Here is a 19,144-nt window from a genome sequence, read left to right as displayed (position 1 = left end):
TCAGCTAATAGCTCTCGTGTGTGGCGGGCTTAGGCTTTGAAGGCCTACAGGGTGTCCCCAAAAAACCTCAAAACTATTGAAATCACATATTGATAAAATTTGAATTCCTTGTTTGCGAATTTTCCCTATGGAGATTGACACAACTTATAAAATACTAAATAGCTACAAAAATCCAAAATTTGCTAAAGAAGAGACACATGAGTAGTGGACCAGGAACCGCTCCCACACGCTGCTCACCTTGTTGTTGTTGTTACTCTGGAAAAAGTTAATCATTATAAACCAGTTTGAAATGAGATTTGAAAAAAATAGACTAAATTGTGCTTGAATCCCTTTAGTATCCCAAATTCCTAGAATTTGTATAACGACCAATATGAAGATTTTCAGTTAACATATAACTGGCTGGTCCAAATCCAATGCTCTTCCAACTGAGCTACTAAGATCAAGACGGTTCGAAACTCAGTCTAGTCCCTTCCATATCTGTGCGTCTTAATATAAGACTCAGGTGTTTCAAAGGTCGCGGGTTAGATTCCCATTCCCACCGAGGTCAAGCTAATTTTTCAGCTTACCCACGGTTGGTGACTCAGAGTAGCATTATCACAATATTCATTTCATATAATTTCATATTATATACACCTTTGTCATGTGCACTATATTAATACTATAATATTAACAATATGCACTATACTACGAAACAAAAATTGGGAAGTTATTAAAATCATCGCGGCAATTGTAGACGTATATTCATAAGATATTTAGCATTTCTTAGGAATGCAGGGATCAAAACAAGTGCAAGGAACTATCATACGTGACATGTGCAGTTTGCGAGAATCCTCTGTTAGAAGACAAAGATTATTTCCACAAATCTGCACTCTAAATGTTATGAAAGAAATTTTAAATTTAGCAGATCTTCGGGCAGAATATGCCAAAAGTCAAAGATCAGTATATTAAAATATTTAAGAAGCTTCGAAGGCATGTGAAAATCTATCCCATGTATATGCAAAAACATATGTTGACATATTTTAAACATAATATAATACAATTCCGCACACAAAAAGGACCAATGCTCATCTTTTAATCGTAAAATTTAAAAAAATAGATTATTTACTTCCGGCAAACCAATCAAACATTTCACAATATGTCAGTATTCACCGACTTAGCCTAGAGGGAAGTGGTGCATGAATTTTATATTTTATATATTATATTTATATTGTATTTGTGAATTTCATTTAATCATTTTAGTCGTAATTATGTTCAAAATACTTCGTTTCATTTTTACACTCAGAAGGTTTAGACCAACTTCTACAAAAAATAAGTTAAAAACGTCAAAACCTATATATAAGCAGGCTTATAAAAAAAGAATATTCGCTTTTTATTTGCTTTTAATTCGCTTTCTATTTCTTTAATATTCGCCCACTATTCAATCACAAAAGATCGAAAATAATAATATATATATAGTGCTGCGTGTCTTTGAGACACCCTGTAATGCTGTATACTGAGAATAGGAGGACAAAGAGGAAAACTGTAATATACAGATAATACAATATATATATATTTCAATAACTAATTATAATACTAAAATAGACATGATTGACATTATGTTGACAGGACTAATTAAGGATGTAGATAGAATAAGAGAGTATTGTAGAAGGGTTAAGAAATACAAGATTGAGAATAGAAGATCAATATAGAAAGAATATTACAAAAACGTTTGTGAACCAGTAAGTATAGTGATTAATCATTTTTAATTCAGTAAGTAATTAATAATTTAATCCAGTAATTAGTTACTTATCTGCCATTCAACAAATCATTCAATTGATAAATACCACACAAACACAATGATTATTGTTTTGTTTTGGTTGAGAACGCTAGTACGACCACGCAAAAATATATTGTCAAATCTTTCAATTGAAAAATACACTGATCTTCATCAATGCAATGAAGACAAATGAAGATTGATTCAACGCTTTCTTCACAAAATGAAAAACGCTCTTTTTACTTCAGGATAGGGACAAGAAAGCTTACCATTCGAGAACATACCTATAGCGCGGTCTCATACTGTCAATTATAAAACAAAACCTACACTCCACCGCGAAACAAACCCAGCCCAATCACTTAAAACCGTTCTGCTATTAGCACCCTGCTGTGCTTTTCACAGCCGTGACTGCATTATAATAATTTGTTTACTGCTTGAACATCATGAAACCTCTATTGCCAAGGCTAGTTAATAATAATAATGATAATAATGATTTCTCGAAGAATTTTTATACAGGGTATCTCTACATCTTCACTAACCGTAAATTATGCAATAAAATAACTTATTTTGTATATAAATGCATGATAAACTTAAAGATTTGAAAAATGTATATGATCTATATATGTCAACAAAATTTCAACCGCAAAGAACTGACCACGAGACCTGGATGTAGCATTGTTCGCTAATGCGTGATTTTTAAGAGCGATTGCCGGAATAGACAATGTTAGGGTTCGGTCCTGCGGTTCACTGTCTGATGAAGTGTTCTTCCTAACTTAACGGTACACGAAACACCACAAGTAGGAATGGAAATTCATGCCATAAACGTCTTTCACACGAGTGTATATATATATATATACGTATACGTATATGGAAACGTTTTGCACGCATGTAACACAAAATTTTATGCAGCCATGCATTCAAAGATAGTTTAACCAAGGCAATTCTAGGGGTTCGGTGCAACGCGCTTTAGACAACTCAGGAAGCAGTCTATCGATATTTACCATCCAATGTGGCTCACAGGACGGATAAAACAGAAGCACTATAGTCACGACTCGCGAGATTTTTTTAAGTCCTCAGCGAAAAAACTCCACCTCTCCCATGATTCAAAATTTCCATCCGCAACTTCAGAATTCTCACACATCAGTGAATTGACTAATTCACAATTAAGCGTCACAACTCGGCACTGAAGTCGGCTGTCCTCAGTGTTCTGTGTTGAAAACAATAATATACGTTAAAATCACTACTGCATGATGATATTACACAATATACTTTTTACTTCCTGACTCTATACTACTTTAGTATATAGTTTCAAATTTCAAACGCAGTTGTTAAAGACGTCAATCAATACATGCTAACATGCTTCACTATATTGATCGTCAGACACATTTCCACACCTGCATGTATGTCGTCATATACTAAAATAGGAGTTATTCGTGATCTCTATAACTGACTGGAAGTTCTTTAACTTGCTGGAGATATTTTCCTCACAAGTTCGACCCTTACACTGAATGTAACGGCGATTTGAAAAGACGAATCAACGGTGCAATATATCTGTTTGGTTCCAGACCATTCTTAAAAGGGAATATCTGACATCAGGTATGGTAACTTTAGCTACCCATCAGTATTATATTATGTTCAGTTTAGTTTTTGTATTAAGATTTTACAAGCGCGGGGCGCGGGCTATGTGATAAGTTGTTTACAGTGTATAAATAATGTTCATATTGAGCTAAGCGTATAGAACGCGTGAAGTTTGATTCAAATGTCACACTTTTCATTAAACGTATATAGCTTCCGCCGCGAGGAACAGGTAAGGTGCTCCTTTAGTTCTTCTCAGCAATAACAAATCGTATATACCTTCCTACTATCTTAGCAAACCTCGAATATACTTATTTTAGCATTTATAATGGACTATAATGTCCATAGAAATTACAAATTTCTCTGACTAAATGTGTGAATATAATGAACACTGACACATGCTAACTGTTTTAGTCGCTGCATGAATTTTCCGAAACGCTGCTGAGTGGAATAAAGTTGCTGTCAAAATATACATCGGTTCCGCTAGAAGAGCAGGTGGTTTTCCACGATATATGTCGTTAAATTTAGACCTTGACAGATCAATTGATTCGACGAATGCATATTTCGACGTTATTATATATTTATTTGTAGACATGGCATATACAAATATATAAGTTTTGGGCAGTCAAGTTTCTGCACTATATCGCAATATACCGCTAATTATGGCCAGTATTACACTCGAGAAACTGAATAATGAATGTTGTCGATTCCCAATACACTTGTAGTGGTTCTCCAGCATTATATATATCTTCCCTGGCCCTGCAGTTTGCTAGCCTTCATTTAGAAGAGTGTATAGTCGTTGTATCCGTAAACTCGATCCCGCGTGCGAGTCTCATTGCAACAATTCTCATCTTGTTTGACCAGTAAAAGGGCTTTACGAGTTTACTTTAATTGAAGTGGATTTTTTTATGCATACAACTCAATGCAAGCCATGCAAGGCGATTTAATTAGTTAACTGAAAATGTAAAGTAAACTTAGAATAACTCGAAATAAAGATATGCGGAAAAATATCGCACTAAACATTTCGTTTTCACGACTTTCCTCCCAATGTTAGGCCGGTTCATTTAAATTAAAACGGGTTGTGGAAGAATTAGATGCATATCATATATATATATGCATGTAATATGGCTCTATAAAAATTAATGAATATTTATACGCTGAAAAAACATGCATCTTTCAGCTCACGCAGTCTGGCTCAAGGGAACGGAATAACTAATTCATTAGTGTTATTTTTTGATCATTATTATTTCGCATTTCTTGATCGTGTGTAACACGAGTTGAACGTGCAATATATTCAAACATCTTCACGGATATAACTACTTGAATAATAAAAACACGAAACCATTTTAGGCCTGGCTTTGGCGTGCTTCACTGTTTCTGTGAAATAAGTTTCATTATATATATGCGCACTCGCTTACTTCACTAAATAACTTCATATTAAACTGTACTTTTGAAGTGATATTATCGTCAATTTTCCTTCGTGTATAGTACTAGTTATACTATGTTTGTTTATGATCAAAATACGCTGTTATGATGGGTTGAAGTGTGGCCAAACAAAGAGAATCCTGCATAGTCATAGAGCCTTATACATCGCTTATTAAATTTTAGTCGAATTTAACTCGTTGCATTTAATCCACTGAAGTGCAACGCCTTTTTTTCGATGGGAATGCGACGTCTAAAACTGTTTTTATTCGACGCGGCACATTAAATTCGACGCTGTCGAATTTTGCGGCAAGCTCTGTCGCATAATTCGACCTAAGCGCGACACCAGTTTAGACGGCAAATAAAACTGACTCGTATAAAATGCATACATTTGTGTTTTGTACCATATTATCCATTATGATCCAACTATTGTCGCTTCGTTGACTCCACGAAGCTTAAGTTATTCGTTCAGAGTGACGTTTTTAGAGCTTTTGCATATTGTTTTTTGTGATCTCAGGCCCAAGGGGTTAGAACTTGCTTTAATCAGTATGGAAATGCTTAAACACGTATTTTGCTCATAACGATATAAACTTAAAATAGCTAGCAAAGGGGAATTTTGTAAATTTTGTGGTCTAGCTACAAAATGCAGATGTATTGATTGTAAGGACGTAGTCTGTAATCGTTCAGAGTGTTCAATGCCAGAACTAGACGAGGAAACTGACGGTTGGATTGAACAAGCTTGCGTATCGTACTGCAACGATTGCTTTCTCACACCAAAACAACAACCGATCAAACAAATTAACGGAGACAAAGATGAAGACGAAGTTGAAGTTGAAAGCCAAGACGATTCGTTGCAACATTCGCGAACACTCAAACTTAAAAGCGAAAGCGGTAAGATCAATAACGGGAGAAAACCAATGTGGACATCTGAACATTTGGAGGACATGGTTGACATCATTACCAACAGCGATCGCGATATCAAGACATATCAAGACGGCCAAGAACACGGATGTTTATCGGGTCGTTTTTGTGTTGGTATACATGCAAGAATTTAAAGTGGTGCTGACTATCCAAACAAAATCTGGTATACAGCGATTCATATATATATAGAAGATAAAGGTTTTGGAAAATGGTTCGATGCTCTATTCCCATTGATTAAAAGTAGGGATTCGTGCCAGCCAGATCAAGTTGTTGAGCTGAAGGCACATGCATGCTGCAATTTCCTCGTTGCAACAGGTATTAGTTACCCCAGTGCACGTGGCGTAGCCAGTGCACAATTTTATCCTGCTATGCTAATATTTTCGTGTTCGTTGACTTTGAAAGCAATGAATTTTTAAGGAATTAAAGAATGCATGATAACATAAAATTTGCATATATAGCAGGACTAAATCGTCTGGCCGACAACGCCACCGTTAATAAATAATTACTCCCATTGTGATTTAAGCTTTAAGTGCTTAGGTTTGACCATAGTTTGACATTTCTGTAAAATCTCAAACTCTTGGCAAATGTTCCTTCTATTAAAAGTGTGGGTCAGTAGGTCGACCATAAGGATACGGTTATAAACTTATAAACACATTTAGCTTCAAAATCATACAAAAAACGAATGACCTTGATGAACATGCATGCCCTCTTTAGAGATTTGCCTGGTCGTCACGACTCCCCAATTATTGTAAAGTCATACATTAGTTTATATAAGTTTCATTCCGATATTTCAATATACCAGCAAGATGCATGCACTTAAATCCTAATCATCTTAATTAAGCGTCCTGTCAGTCTACCAGTGAACGAGACTGAAAACTTCCGTCTTACGTCGTTAACTAGTTTCTTTGCCATCTACTCAGTGTTGCAACCCTTGATAGTTAAATTTAGAGGAAATTTGGCTGTTGAGTAGTTTTGTTGAAAGAGCGAGGGAGACTTGAGACCAGGTATTAACGTACCGAATGCTTGTAGAAATATGACAATGGATGTCAAATGCTTGGTAACAAGACACCATGCATAAAATATATCATATTCCGAGTACATTCTTTTTTTTTTGATTTTTTTTTTTGCGAAAATATATATGTGAATTTAGACTCGTGCAACAATCGCTACCGAGATACCATATGTTTTGGTATGTGCTTTTTAAAGATAAATAAACATTGGATTATACAAATTTTCAATGGATTATTTAGGATTTATGTGAGGTCGGTATCAGCTCGTTTATGTGCGAATATATAGCATAATCCCGTGCAATCTTATCCTGCATGGTCAGTATTTAACCTAAATCTAAATTAGACCTGATTTATGGTCCATTCAACGAATTACTATAGTCAACAACTTCCACTGTTCGGCTGTTCCACATGCATGAACGTGACTCTCTTATCGCGAAACTATCATATCAAGTGAAAGAAGAATTAAAAAATGAACGAATTAATAACTCATCATACAACTTTATGCTATCAGCTTAAGAATATAAACTCTAAAGTGTCAGATCGTGCATTATTTACTAACGTTTAATCTTTTTTGCTTTTAAATATAGAAGACAGACGTGAGACTTAGTGTTCGAAATGACGGAATCCATATTTTTGACGCTTCTTGTAGTGTTTCTTCTCAATATACACAATGGTAGGTCACTGTAATATAATGCATTAGAAAATTTTATTTATAAATAAAAGCAAACAAAAATTTCGCGTTCTGTTAGTCAATCAGCTGTTATAACTTTTTTCCCCTACTGATAGATGGTCATCCTTCGTTATGCATGGAAGTACACTTGTCAGTATAACTACTATATACTGTAGAGGGAAAACTCTACGTGCAAAAATGGTCAATTTTATAGAATCCTCGGATTTTGTAGTTTACTTCTATCAGTTACCTACCTAAATGAAGTTAACTACATTTACTAGTATTTTACTGGAATAGAAGTTGACTGTTTGTTACGTATTTTACTAGTAGAAGATTACTATTATTTACCTACCTAAATGAAGTTAACTGTTATATTTACGGTATCTGCCAAATATAGTTAAGACTTAAGAGCTTGTTCAACCGGCCTCTGATTTACTAATGGCTTTCTTCTAATAATATTGAATATTCTGTAATTCTCACAGGAAACAGTGAACCTCGCTTTATCCAAGAACCAGAAGATTACTTTGGGTTTCAAGATAAATTCCAAAATCTTTATGCCCAGGTTGACGGGGCGGAAGATCCGCGTTATCAATGGTATCAGAATGGTTCGAAAATTTTAATGGTTCCGGGTACTAATTTTGGTGTCACTAGTCCAAATTTAATGTTTTTCAAACGAAGCCTAGCAACTCAGGGAATCTATCAGTTATTCGTATCGTCAAATATGGGAAGGATTTTCGGACGCGAAATCAAAGTAGAGTTCACCAGTATGTTCCATGTTAATTTATATTGTTGACTGTTGTCTTTTTATATTGTTATAATGCCAGCTGTTCACATGAGCCCTGTTACCCGATTATTATTTATTGTTATTATTTAATGGTTTATAAACATTTGGGATGCCTAACAAAGCTCTGGTCCCGTAGATTCAAAAGTGCTCAGCGAAATTGAATAAGAAATTCTCGCGTAGCTTAATTGCTCCACCTTCTTCTATACTGCCTTCTAATTCCCGGCCCCTTGAGAATTTAATGAACGTTTGCACATAATAATTCATTGTAATATTGTTCAGCTAAAATAATAAGTTGTATCACTTGTTTCGTCAGGCTTAGGGTATAGTAAGTTATTCATTCCAGACCGTTGAGGTAGTTAGTGATACTATGGTTTTTTGCTATAGTTGTTGGCAAATTTTCTGATAAAACCGTGAGAACAGTAAATGTCGTGATTGGAAAGACGTTCCAGTTGGAGTGTCCTGGGCATACGCTAACACAACGTGCCGTGTACAAGTGGGGAGGAACTGGAAACGTTGGCGGAACATGGTTTTTTAATGACAGACCAGATGTGTTGGTTCTCGAAGACGGAAGACTGTTCTTTTCTCACGTGACAAGAAATGATGTGAATGAAATTGAAGGAAAAAACGGGATCAGCTGCTTACTAGAAGCAACCCACGGGCGAGACATCAGATTCGACAAGTCTGCAGTTTTTAGGTTTAATATTACTGGAGGTACGTTGGACGAGATGACGAATTTCTATTCAAAAATGAATGCATGTTGAATCTTTTCAAACTTGTATATGATTTTCGGGGGTCAATTCTTCTGGCCCTCGTATGTTATCAGTGTCCATGGACTCCATGTGATGGTACCCTGTTTACTGCGATGGTTTTCATGGCCTTAAATAAAGCATTTCCGTCTTTCATGTTGTTTTACATTATCGTGTTAATCTTGTGTCTTATATAATTACAGAAGAAACAACAGCATTTGGCCCAACGTTGGAGAAAATTCCAAACAAGGAAGTAGTGGAAGGAGAAACTTTGCAATTGCGATGTATTGCCGCTGGATAGTAAGTATTAAAGTCGGCGTCTGATTTAGCATCGCGGGAGAACAACTAGAATTCTATGCCTCTATATACATAGAGATTATAAATAACACTAGAGTAGGCGTTGGTATCGGAAACAGTCGAAAAAGAGAGCGTGATAATGGGGCAAATTCAAGTCCCAGATGCTAAGCTAAGCGCTGATTGGCTAGATCAATGCCTCCTTTAATAGCAACCACGTTAGCAACAATATTAAAAAAATTATATTCGTTTTTAGGTCGCTTTTCCGTTTTTTTAAGGAAAAACAGTGCTTTTTGGAACTGGTTTTACTTACTGAAAAGATACTTTAGGGAAAATACCGTTTAGGGAAAAAAGAAAAACTCGTTAAAAAACGACATATTTTGGCCTCGAACATCGTGAATGAGTGAACATCCGGGATTTGGATTTGCCCCTCCATCACGCGCTCCCCAATTTCCCTCGATGCCCCCTCTAGTGATACTTTAAAGGGAAAGGGTTGTTATTGCTAAAAGTTGGCTACGTGTAAAAAATTATGTACCAAAACCTGCTTAAACGCATTAACCATAATATAAATACTATAGATAACGTGCCAACTCAACTGATAATCAAATGTCCCGGGACACGAAAGAAATCCGTTGTATCAGGGTGGCCATTCAATGGTGGCTTTAGGAAGGAATTGGATAGATCACTTCTAAACAAAATATAGTCATTTCCAAACTTAATACTATAACATTGCATTTGTAATTTTTTTTTCTCTTTACGCTAGCCCAACACCGACCTACAAATGGAAAAAGAGAAATAGCATTGGCTTAACGACAGATGTGATCGACAAAGTCGACGGTGTTTCATTATCTGAATTTAATAAATTTTTAGTCATTAAAAACACCATGAAAAGTCGCCATGCTGGGACCTACACTTGTGAGGCAACCATTGATGGAAATGGATATAAAAATATCTCCACAACAAGTAACAAAGTGTTAATACGAGGTGGGTTGAACCATACGAGGTGGGGTGGATAAAACTATAAGCTCTCCTGCATGTTAGTAAAATAATACGAGGTGGGTGAAACTATTAGCTCTCCGTAGTAATAAATTTAGGTCAAACTATTTGTAAACCAAACCTTATAAACAAAATATCACTTAGGCACAATCAGATTTTATTTTTGTGATTTTCAATTTTAAACGAATTTTTAAAATTATTTTTTCATACCATAGAGAAGCTTTCTTGGGTGAAAGGTACACTCATCAAAAGTGCCAAACCGAATATCTCAACTGTACACAGGTGGAAGTGTATGGCGAAAGGAGAGCCGGAGCCTGAGTACCACTGGTATTCAAATGCTACTATTATGCAAAATGAGAGGTAAGACAATCACCGCTAATGATAACGATAGAAGTCGACTTACTACTTTAAGTCTGGCGTAACCACAAATGTAACGTAGTGGGGTATGCCTGTATTCAGGTTGTAATGAAAGAAAGAACTGCAAGATCACATATTATCATTTTTACACATTAGCAGTGCAAGATATCATATCCATCAACAACACGAACTGTCTGATTATAGAAACTGGCAGTTCCATTAATTAGTTCACCACTACTTGCAGGAATTAAATATTAATCCCCGAGCGGGCTCGTAGATTAAGAATTACACCCGGAACCCGGGAGAACATAGGCGAATCCAAAGTTGTCCAAATTCTATGTAATGTCACCTTGGATAGTTAAAAGGCTTTTTTTAAACGACAGCCAATCAGCTTTCTATTTTCAATTTAAAAATATGACGAAGGTACAGGCAAGGTGTCCCCAGCATAGGTTTTGAAATATATTTGCCAGAAACCCAAAAAACATTCACGTTTTATACATGCATAGGAACACATTGAATGCTAAAAATATAGTATAAATGTAGTAAAATTATTCAAGTTTAATGTGTTGTACTTTTTTTTTCTTATTCCCATATTTTTACGAAATATTTGCGGTTTTGTGAAGGTGTTTGAGTCAACCGTCGTGCCGCCGCCTATGGTATTTCTAGTTTTACACATTAAATTAAAAATCATAAAAAATTAACATTTCTAGCGCTCGTTACACAATCGAAGGAGGAATCCTGACATTTCATCGCGTATCACTCGAGGACAACGGGATGTATCAATGCGTGGCAAAGAATAAATTTGGTTTTCAGTATCAAACTGTTTCTATGGATGTTCAAGGTACAATTACTGCAAAAGTAACCCTTTTATCAGTTTCATTCTTTGCTAATTCTATGCTGATTGTATGTGTATTATATAGCCAGGTCGACCATTACCTCTGCATATTTCTCTTTAATTAGTCAAACCTCCCAAAATTACGGCAGCACTTTCCCATCAGAATTTTGTGGTTGAAAATACTGGAATGATCTCGTGTGTATCCGATGCCTTGCCGCATGCAAGTCATCATTGGCTGTTCAACGGAGTAAAAATAGAACCAAAAAAGACTGCAAAGTACAAGTTGACTAAAGCACAAAATTTGCTCGTTCATAATTTGACCCAGAATGATACAGGAGCATACACCTGTGTCGCAATGAATATGTTTGGAAAAGACACGAAGGAAACATATATCAAAGTTGGTAGGTATTGATCTGATCAGCGCTGGAGACTGGGAAAGGTTTATAATGCAATGCGATAGAATATATAAAGCAACATGGAATGTAAGGGGGTAAAGTAAAAATGGGATAGGATAAGATGGGATAAAAAGGAAAGAGTATAGGGAGAAATGAGTACGAAATAAAAAATTATTCAACTAAACTCCGGTGGCTACGAAGATAGAAAGCTAATTAAACCTCGTTAATTGTGGTATTACATTTCTTTTTCAGCGGAAATAATGTTCAAAAGGGGTCCAGAAAACAACACGAATGTCCTTGAAGGAACAAGTTTCTCACTGGTCTGCGATGCTGATTCGGACCCACCATTAAACATTCGTTATAAATGGCTCTTCGAAGGCAAAGACCTTGTACTGAGCGACAAAAATCATATTACATGGGATCTTAATAGTCGCGCTCTGACAGTTTCAAACGCACAGGTACCGCGGAGGAAAAATATTTTAGAGGTGAAAAACCCTTAATGTATTTATTTACGACTTACAATTATGCCTTGTTCTTGTAGGCTCAGGAAAGTGGTGTTTACGAATGTATTGCGTATAGTGACACGTCCCAGAAAAGCTCAAGTGCTACAGTTATCGTTAGAGGTAAGAAGTGTTCATTTCCTCTCATATGCATCTCATGCCTGGTTATTAAAAAATAAAATTAAAACACTTCATAATTCCATTTTTTCTAGCTCTGCCGAGCCCGCCCGAAAACCTGAGATTGCATGGACAGTGCACAGATCTAACTGCAAACCTTACCTGGTCCATCAGCTACAGGAGTTCCTACGAGCCACTCACACGTATACTTATACAATGGCGAACTTCACGTGACACCAGCACGTGGTATAATTTTTCTGATCACGTGAAGGGAAGTGCAAATAGTTACGTGTTGAAAAATCTCAACCCTTATAGTGATATAGTGTTTCGTGTGATTGCTTTGAATGAACATGGAATGGGAAAGCCAAGTAATTCAACTAAAGGACAGGAGTGTAAAACACGAGCAGCAAGTGAGTGTGATTATGGTATGATACTGTAGGACAATGATGGTTTTATTACCATTCTCTTCCATAGAACCGTCAGTATGTCCACAAAATGTGACAGGAAATTCGAAAAATCCCCACGAGATTGATGTAACCTGGCAGGTAAAGTCTGGAAATATATTGTAAAAACTGACATTCGGAATAATAGTAACGCAAAGGGTCATTGCGTTTGGTTTTACTGGTAAATTTAAAATGTCTTAAGAAATGCCACTGATCTTGAGTAGGAAACTCTGGGTAGCCTTGCACGAATTATAGCGTCGACTGCCATTAAATTATGGATTGGAATATTGGAATAAGGGATTTGAATTTGGCTGGGGGACATGATTCCGCGAATAAGAGTGTGGACTTACAGTTTTTGTTCCACCATCATTGTCACAAGAGCCCTTTTTAAAAGTAGCGCGCAGTTACGGATTCTTCAGTCCATTTCATGTTGTGAATAACATACAATAATTCACAAACACATTCTAAAGATAATCATTCGCTTTTTAGACTGTTAAATCTCTTGACTACAACGGTCCAGGATTTGGCTACATTGTGCAGTACAGACAACTTGGATCGACAATATGGCTTAAGGAAAACATTTCTCAACACAGCGAACAGCGTTTTACCATTAGAACTACATCAGCCAATCAGCTGTGGGAATTTGAAGTTAAGAGCAAGAATGACGAGGGCGTTGGACCCGATTGTTCCTCCGAGCAAGCGCGATCTGCCAAAGATGGTAATATAGCTAATGGGCTTTTTTTCCAAGTGGACTATTAGAGACAGTTTGTTGTCAGGTGTTGTGTAACTCGATCAAACTAGAGCGAGTCCTGTAATACTTCTCACTTAGAGAAATCGCCTCATTTTGGGAAAACCGGACAAGGATGTTTTCCTATTTTAAGCAACTTATGCTGTCACTTAACTTAACCACAGTTGCACGTTTTATTGAAATTAGCTTTAATTTATTTTCATGCAGCCAAGATTACATTCACAGTACGACCATCAAACAAGACAGATGTTCGAAAAGGAAACCCATTTTCGTTGTCTTGCAAAGCTTACTCTAATCCACAATTACCTATGAACTACAAATGGTTTCACGATGGCAAGGATCTCGGTCAAAGTGGAAGTAATTTTACTGTTTCAAAATCTCGGGTAGGTTTCACATAATGCAGTATTCTTAGTTGTTTCTTTATGTTCAAGTTTGTACAATTTCGCTTTTCACGTTTGTGTGACGACAGTGACGTGAAATTACAGCGTTCCGATTTAGGCACGAATATGTGATTGAAGAGTCAGCGAGTAGTTGTATTTTACCCTTTTCCGCGAACTTTATTGTATAATTTAAATGCACTACAATATATTCATTCCTAGCTTCTGGATAGTGGATTGTACGAATGTGTTGCCTATGTCAAGACATCCATGTATAATGCGGAGACCCGTGCAAGTTCTACTGTTATTGTTCGAGGTGAGTGTTAACTATTCAATAATCTATAGTCAACTTCGCACAATTACCTTGAGCCACATTTTAAGCTCAGCCAAACGGACTTCCAGCTTTTATAAAAACGGGGCTCGAAGTTCAAGATTTCAGCCAAAGAACTTCTCTAACGTGAACTTTGAAAAGTGATGTTCTACTTCTACTTTTCTGTTTGTTATTTCAGGTCCACCTGAGGCACCTGGCGATGTAATTCTGAAAGGTAACTGCTTGAACTTCACTGCAAACCTAACATGGACAATACACAGAAGATCCTACCAACAATTAACAAACATATCGATACAATGGAGCTTGTCCCATGACACAAGTACTTGGTATGACGTCAGTGATCACGTGAAAGGCAGTGCAAATGGTCACGTAGTACGTGGACTGAACCCCTACAGTAGTCTTGTGTTTCGAGTTATTGCTGTGAACGAATACGGACAGAGTAAACCAAGCCTCATAACATTAGGACAAGAGTGCAAGACCCCAGAAGCAAGTGAGTATATATCGAAATGTTGTCATGCATGAGATCTGGTAGTACTTTACGTAATATGATATTGCATGACACATAAAAATTAAAAAGGTATTAAGAAAATTTTTTTAATTTTTTTAAGTAAAAACTATGCATAAAATTTCATATCATGATGAAAAAAGTGATTATAAAATTTGCATTGTACAGAAAAAATTGCCATTATTTCCCGGAATATTATTTACCACCATTCAATGAATACGTAATTTTTCCTTTTTATAGAGCCCACAGTGTGCCCGACTAATGTTGAAGGATCAGCTGATAAACCCGAAAGCATTGTAATTACGTGGAAGGTACGGTAGTAACCGACACTTCTGCTTATAGTAGAGTAGCCAGAATCGATCGGATACAACATTGACCTTCGCAATTTAAATCCGTTCTAGGACAGTGTTTCAAAATTGATTGTGTAATTTCATCTATGTTCCAGGCAGTTTCAAAGCTGCATCAAAATGGCCCCAAGTTTGGATACACTGTCAGCTACAGGAAACCCGGGTCCCAATGGCAACACAGGGAAGTCAATGGAGTGGAAAGAGTTACGATATCGAAAGCCGGCGTGTATCAATTGTGGCAATTCAAAGTTGAAAGTAAAAATGCACAAGGGAAAGGAACAGAGTGTGCAATAAAAGAAACTCGGACAGTCAGAGAGAGTATGTAATATTTCATCATAATAAGGATTAGACTATGAAGTAATAACTGTCACTCGCCTAAAACTGTTTTCCGGTTCACATGTATAGAAATTTATACTTTTCTTTGTAGAACCAAAATTGGCCCCACAATCATTCGGGTATAAGGATGTTGGACCCGACTATGTCGTACTTGAATGGACCCCTGTGGATGCTTTAGGAATTGAAGGGTATCAGGTAAGATAAGTCGATAAGATGTGATAGCAAAAAACGCTCATTAATAGGCAAAACAATTAGTGCTAAATCTCAGGGAGTCATATTTGAGTAAATTCCAACACATGTGCCACACGTTTTTTTTAAGTGCGATTGACACTTTCATCTTTCGACCCTGAAATTGTTTGAATGCACACCAAACAAGGGCGCTTGATATTCTTGGCCTCTTCAAAACGTGGTAAAATGAATTACCATTATACACTGTTGTATATTTTTTAAAAAAAGTGTCTCGACCTGTAACATGCACATAAGTAAATGTAGATTTAAAGTGGAAAGGAATAATATAATGGGAATTTTTATGCCATGTGAACACCTGTACAATCTGTTTCAGTGTCTGGGTCTGATATGATGATATATTTTCCTTACAGATCAGTTACTGGCATAAGAGCACCATAAAAACCAGAGTTCGACGTGATAATCATAATTGTACTGATGAAAAAAAGCCTTGCACGACCCGAATTTCAAACATTACGACACGTCAATATACGCTAGGAAATCTTAAGCCCCATACAAGCTACACGATGTACTTACAAGCTTACAATGGAAAGGGAGAGGGGCCGAAAAGTAACATCCTCAACCTTAACACAAAGGAAGGCCAGCCCGGAGCTCCTGATGAAGTCAGAGTTACGTCCTATGGACGTTACCTCAATATGACCTGGAAACCACCAATCGAACCAAACGGTGTTATAACTGGTTATATACTCAAAGTTACAAATGGTACAAATATCACGGTTAGTTACTACACAACGTGGTATTTATTCGAAGATCTGGAGCCTTTGAAGGATTATGATGTAAGAATTAACGCCAAGAATTCAGCTGGAGTGGGAAGCACAGTATCAATGGTAGTGACAACAACAGAAGTGAGAGGTAAACAACATTTCAGTGAAAATAATATACTTGTATTACAGAAAACCCTCACTGAAAAGGCTGAAGTTATTAAGTAAGCTGTAAGCCCCTTTTTATATGTGTTCTTCAAACAGTAAGCTGCTCATGTATGAGAGTACGGTCCGGCATTGCTTGAACATCGCCCTGCTCTTGTACAATTATTTAACTCAGAGCCTGGTAACGGGAGATCGCTAAGTATTTTGGGAATGACCGAATATCACACTATAGCGCATGCCTCGTTGTACTGTATTATTTTCCCGGCTAATGCTGATCTGTGATACCATGCACACATATTGTTTGGGTTGACGTCGACCAGTCTTTGGTGTTATACCAAAATTTATCGACAATATATTGACAATAATCTGTTTCGTTCCCCGTGCATTTGAGTTAATATATATGCCTAATTTAGTTCCAGCGGTCGCAAGGAGACCAGATGTTCATGGTTTGGACGCAGAAAGTGTTAATGTAACGTATAGACCTGGCAGTACGTCTAAGACTAGTGGTTTTCCTGAGAAATTTTACGTTGTGTATAAAGAAAAAGGTAAAATTTGCTTTCTTAAATCGCTGTAGAATAGTTCACTGATTTTTATATAACAAACTGCATGATCTCCAGGGCCGTGCCAATTTAAAGTTTATTTGTGTTTGATAAAACTTTTTGGCCCCTTTGACGATATATTGACTTTCTGGGTCCTCAATTTATGGGTAAGACACACAATGGTCCCATGCACCCCCCCCCCCCCCCCGAGCCGGGAGCCGTAAAGTTGTGCCGGGAGCTGGCCAAAAATGAAAGAAAAAAAAATTATTTTCTTTATAAAACTAAAGTTATTGACAAATTCCGGGACCAGGCATTTAGCATTTATTCTTTTAGTTAAGCTTTTTGTTAAGCATTTAATTATAGTTCAAATAGCCTCCAATTCGAGATAACTAGATAGATTAACTATAACTAGATAACTAGATTTAGAAAGATAAATTTCCTGATTAGCACCATTCAGTTCCTATAAGTTATATGCCGTACTCTCTTTGCAGGTGAAGATAATGAGATGTTAAACGCAACAAATTTGACATTGATAAAAAGAAATGGGGAGAAGTCCTTTATCATTGTTAGCGGATTAGACAACCACAAAACTTACATGTTCGCCACGATTGTTATGAACGGTGATAAGAAAAGCGATAAAAGTGACTTCACTGAAGGACGCGCCATCTTAAATGAAGGTTTGTTGTTTCGTTTATTTATTCTCAACTAGGAAATCATTTAATATTTTAATTGCGTGCAATCAGTGGCGGATTACCAACTTGAGGTTTTTGCGGTTAACGAGTTCATGCGAGTTTCGTGCTAATTAGTTGCTGCTTCCTGAAACTCGAAAAACAGTGAACAGTGTCAGTTGGTTTTAAAAACTAGCTGATTTTACGTATAACTAAACGTGGTACTTGAAAAAGCTCGACATCGACGACCACAATTTTTTAGTCTTACGCCTAAATCACATAAGCTATATAAATCAAAGCTAGTTCAATCCGAGATTCATGCGAATTCAGATTAATTTGGTTCTATAATTTAGATCTTTCTGAGACCTGCATGCATGAGTATATAGTTATTATTAGCTAATTCTAGTTATAGCTTTTCTAGTTATGCAACACAAATGCACATCTATATCAATATTATAATCTTTCTCTCCCCTCGGAGTATCAGAAAGCATCGTCGAGTCCGGCGGAAAATGGCGTATTCGACCATGGTCGAGTTCGCCGGAAAATGGCAAATTCGACCATGGTCGAGTCCGCCGGAAAATGGTGAATTCGATTATGGTCGAGTCCGCTGTAAAACGGCTAATTCGACCATGGTCGAGTTCGCCGGAAAATGGTGAATTCGATTGTGGTCGAGTCCGCTGTAAAACGGCTAATTCGACCGTGGTCGAGTTCGCCGGAAAATGGTGAATTCGATTATGGTCGAGTCCGCTGTAAAACGGCTAATTCGACCATGGTCGAGTTCGCCGGAAAATGGTGAATTCGATTATGGTCGAGTCCGCTGTAAAACGGCTAATTCGACCATGGTCGAGTTCGCCGGAAAATGGTGAATTCGACCATAGTCGAGTGTACTGGAGTCTAAAAAACGTTGTTTTCGACCATGGTCGAGTCCGCCGGAAAATGGCGTGTCACTCGTACTTTCGACTAGTGTGCGAATAATACACCGAGCCCAACATTTTTAAGGTGCTTTAATTTTAGGTTCTTTCTTATGTCGGGGGCCGCTTAAGGTTGGGGGCCCGGGGCAAAATGCCCCCTTGCCCCCCGCTCTCGGCGGCCCTGTTTGTTTATTGGAGTAATTTGCAGGGAATGTAAGCCATTAAAAGAGGTACTATAGTGAAATATACTCTTTGCTACGTGTACAACTAATGTCGAGCAGGAAAAACTTTTGACATAAAAAATGGTTATTGCGTTTTTCTTGATCTGCACGAAAGAGAGCAGTCAAAGCGGATAGAAGACAGCTGCGATTAACTGTGACGATCATGAAGTGATTAAAGAAGCCAGTAACTAGTTGTTTCCATTTGATATTGACGAGTGTAAGGAGGGCTTC

The 19,144-nt window shown here is 37.1% G+C and overlaps 1 protein-coding gene across 1 annotated transcript; it reads left to right on the top strand.

Annotated features, from left to right (window-relative positions):
- Window positions 1-3,187: 3,187 nt before the first annotated feature.
- LOC114530539 (contactin-3-like) lies at window positions 3,188-17,822 on the top strand. Its single transcript, XM_028552107.1, has 23 exons — window positions 3,188-3,349; window positions 7,269-7,354; window positions 7,834-8,115; window positions 8,520-8,846; window positions 9,085-9,181; window positions 9,939-10,159; window positions 10,387-10,531; window positions 11,239-11,369; window positions 11,489-11,764; window positions 12,011-12,216; window positions 12,300-12,381; window positions 12,471-12,785; window positions 12,850-12,920; window positions 13,308-13,536; window positions 13,774-13,949; window positions 14,166-14,259; window positions 14,453-14,764; window positions 15,020-15,090; window positions 15,225-15,444; window positions 15,554-15,657; window positions 16,062-16,560; window positions 16,988-17,119; window positions 17,605-17,822. Exons 2-23 carry the CDS (start codon window positions 7,297-7,299, stop codon window positions 17,820-17,822), a joined length of 4,266 nt encoding a protein of 1,421 aa, XP_028407908.1. The 5' UTR covers window positions 3,188-3,349; window positions 7,269-7,296.
- The last annotated feature ends 1,322 nt before the right edge of the window (window positions 17,823-19,144 follow it).

The sequence above is a fragment of the Dendronephthya gigantea genome, unplaced genomic scaffold (assembly GCF_004324835.1).
Source record: "Dendronephthya gigantea isolate DGI-Jeju-01 unplaced genomic scaffold, DenGig_1.0 000064F, whole genome shotgun sequence".
Taxonomy (NCBI): Eukaryota; Metazoa; Cnidaria; class Anthozoa; order Malacalcyonacea; family Nephtheidae; genus Dendronephthya; species Dendronephthya gigantea.
Note: the sequence above shows the minus strand (reverse complement) of the source record. Positions and strands in the feature narration are given on the sequence as shown.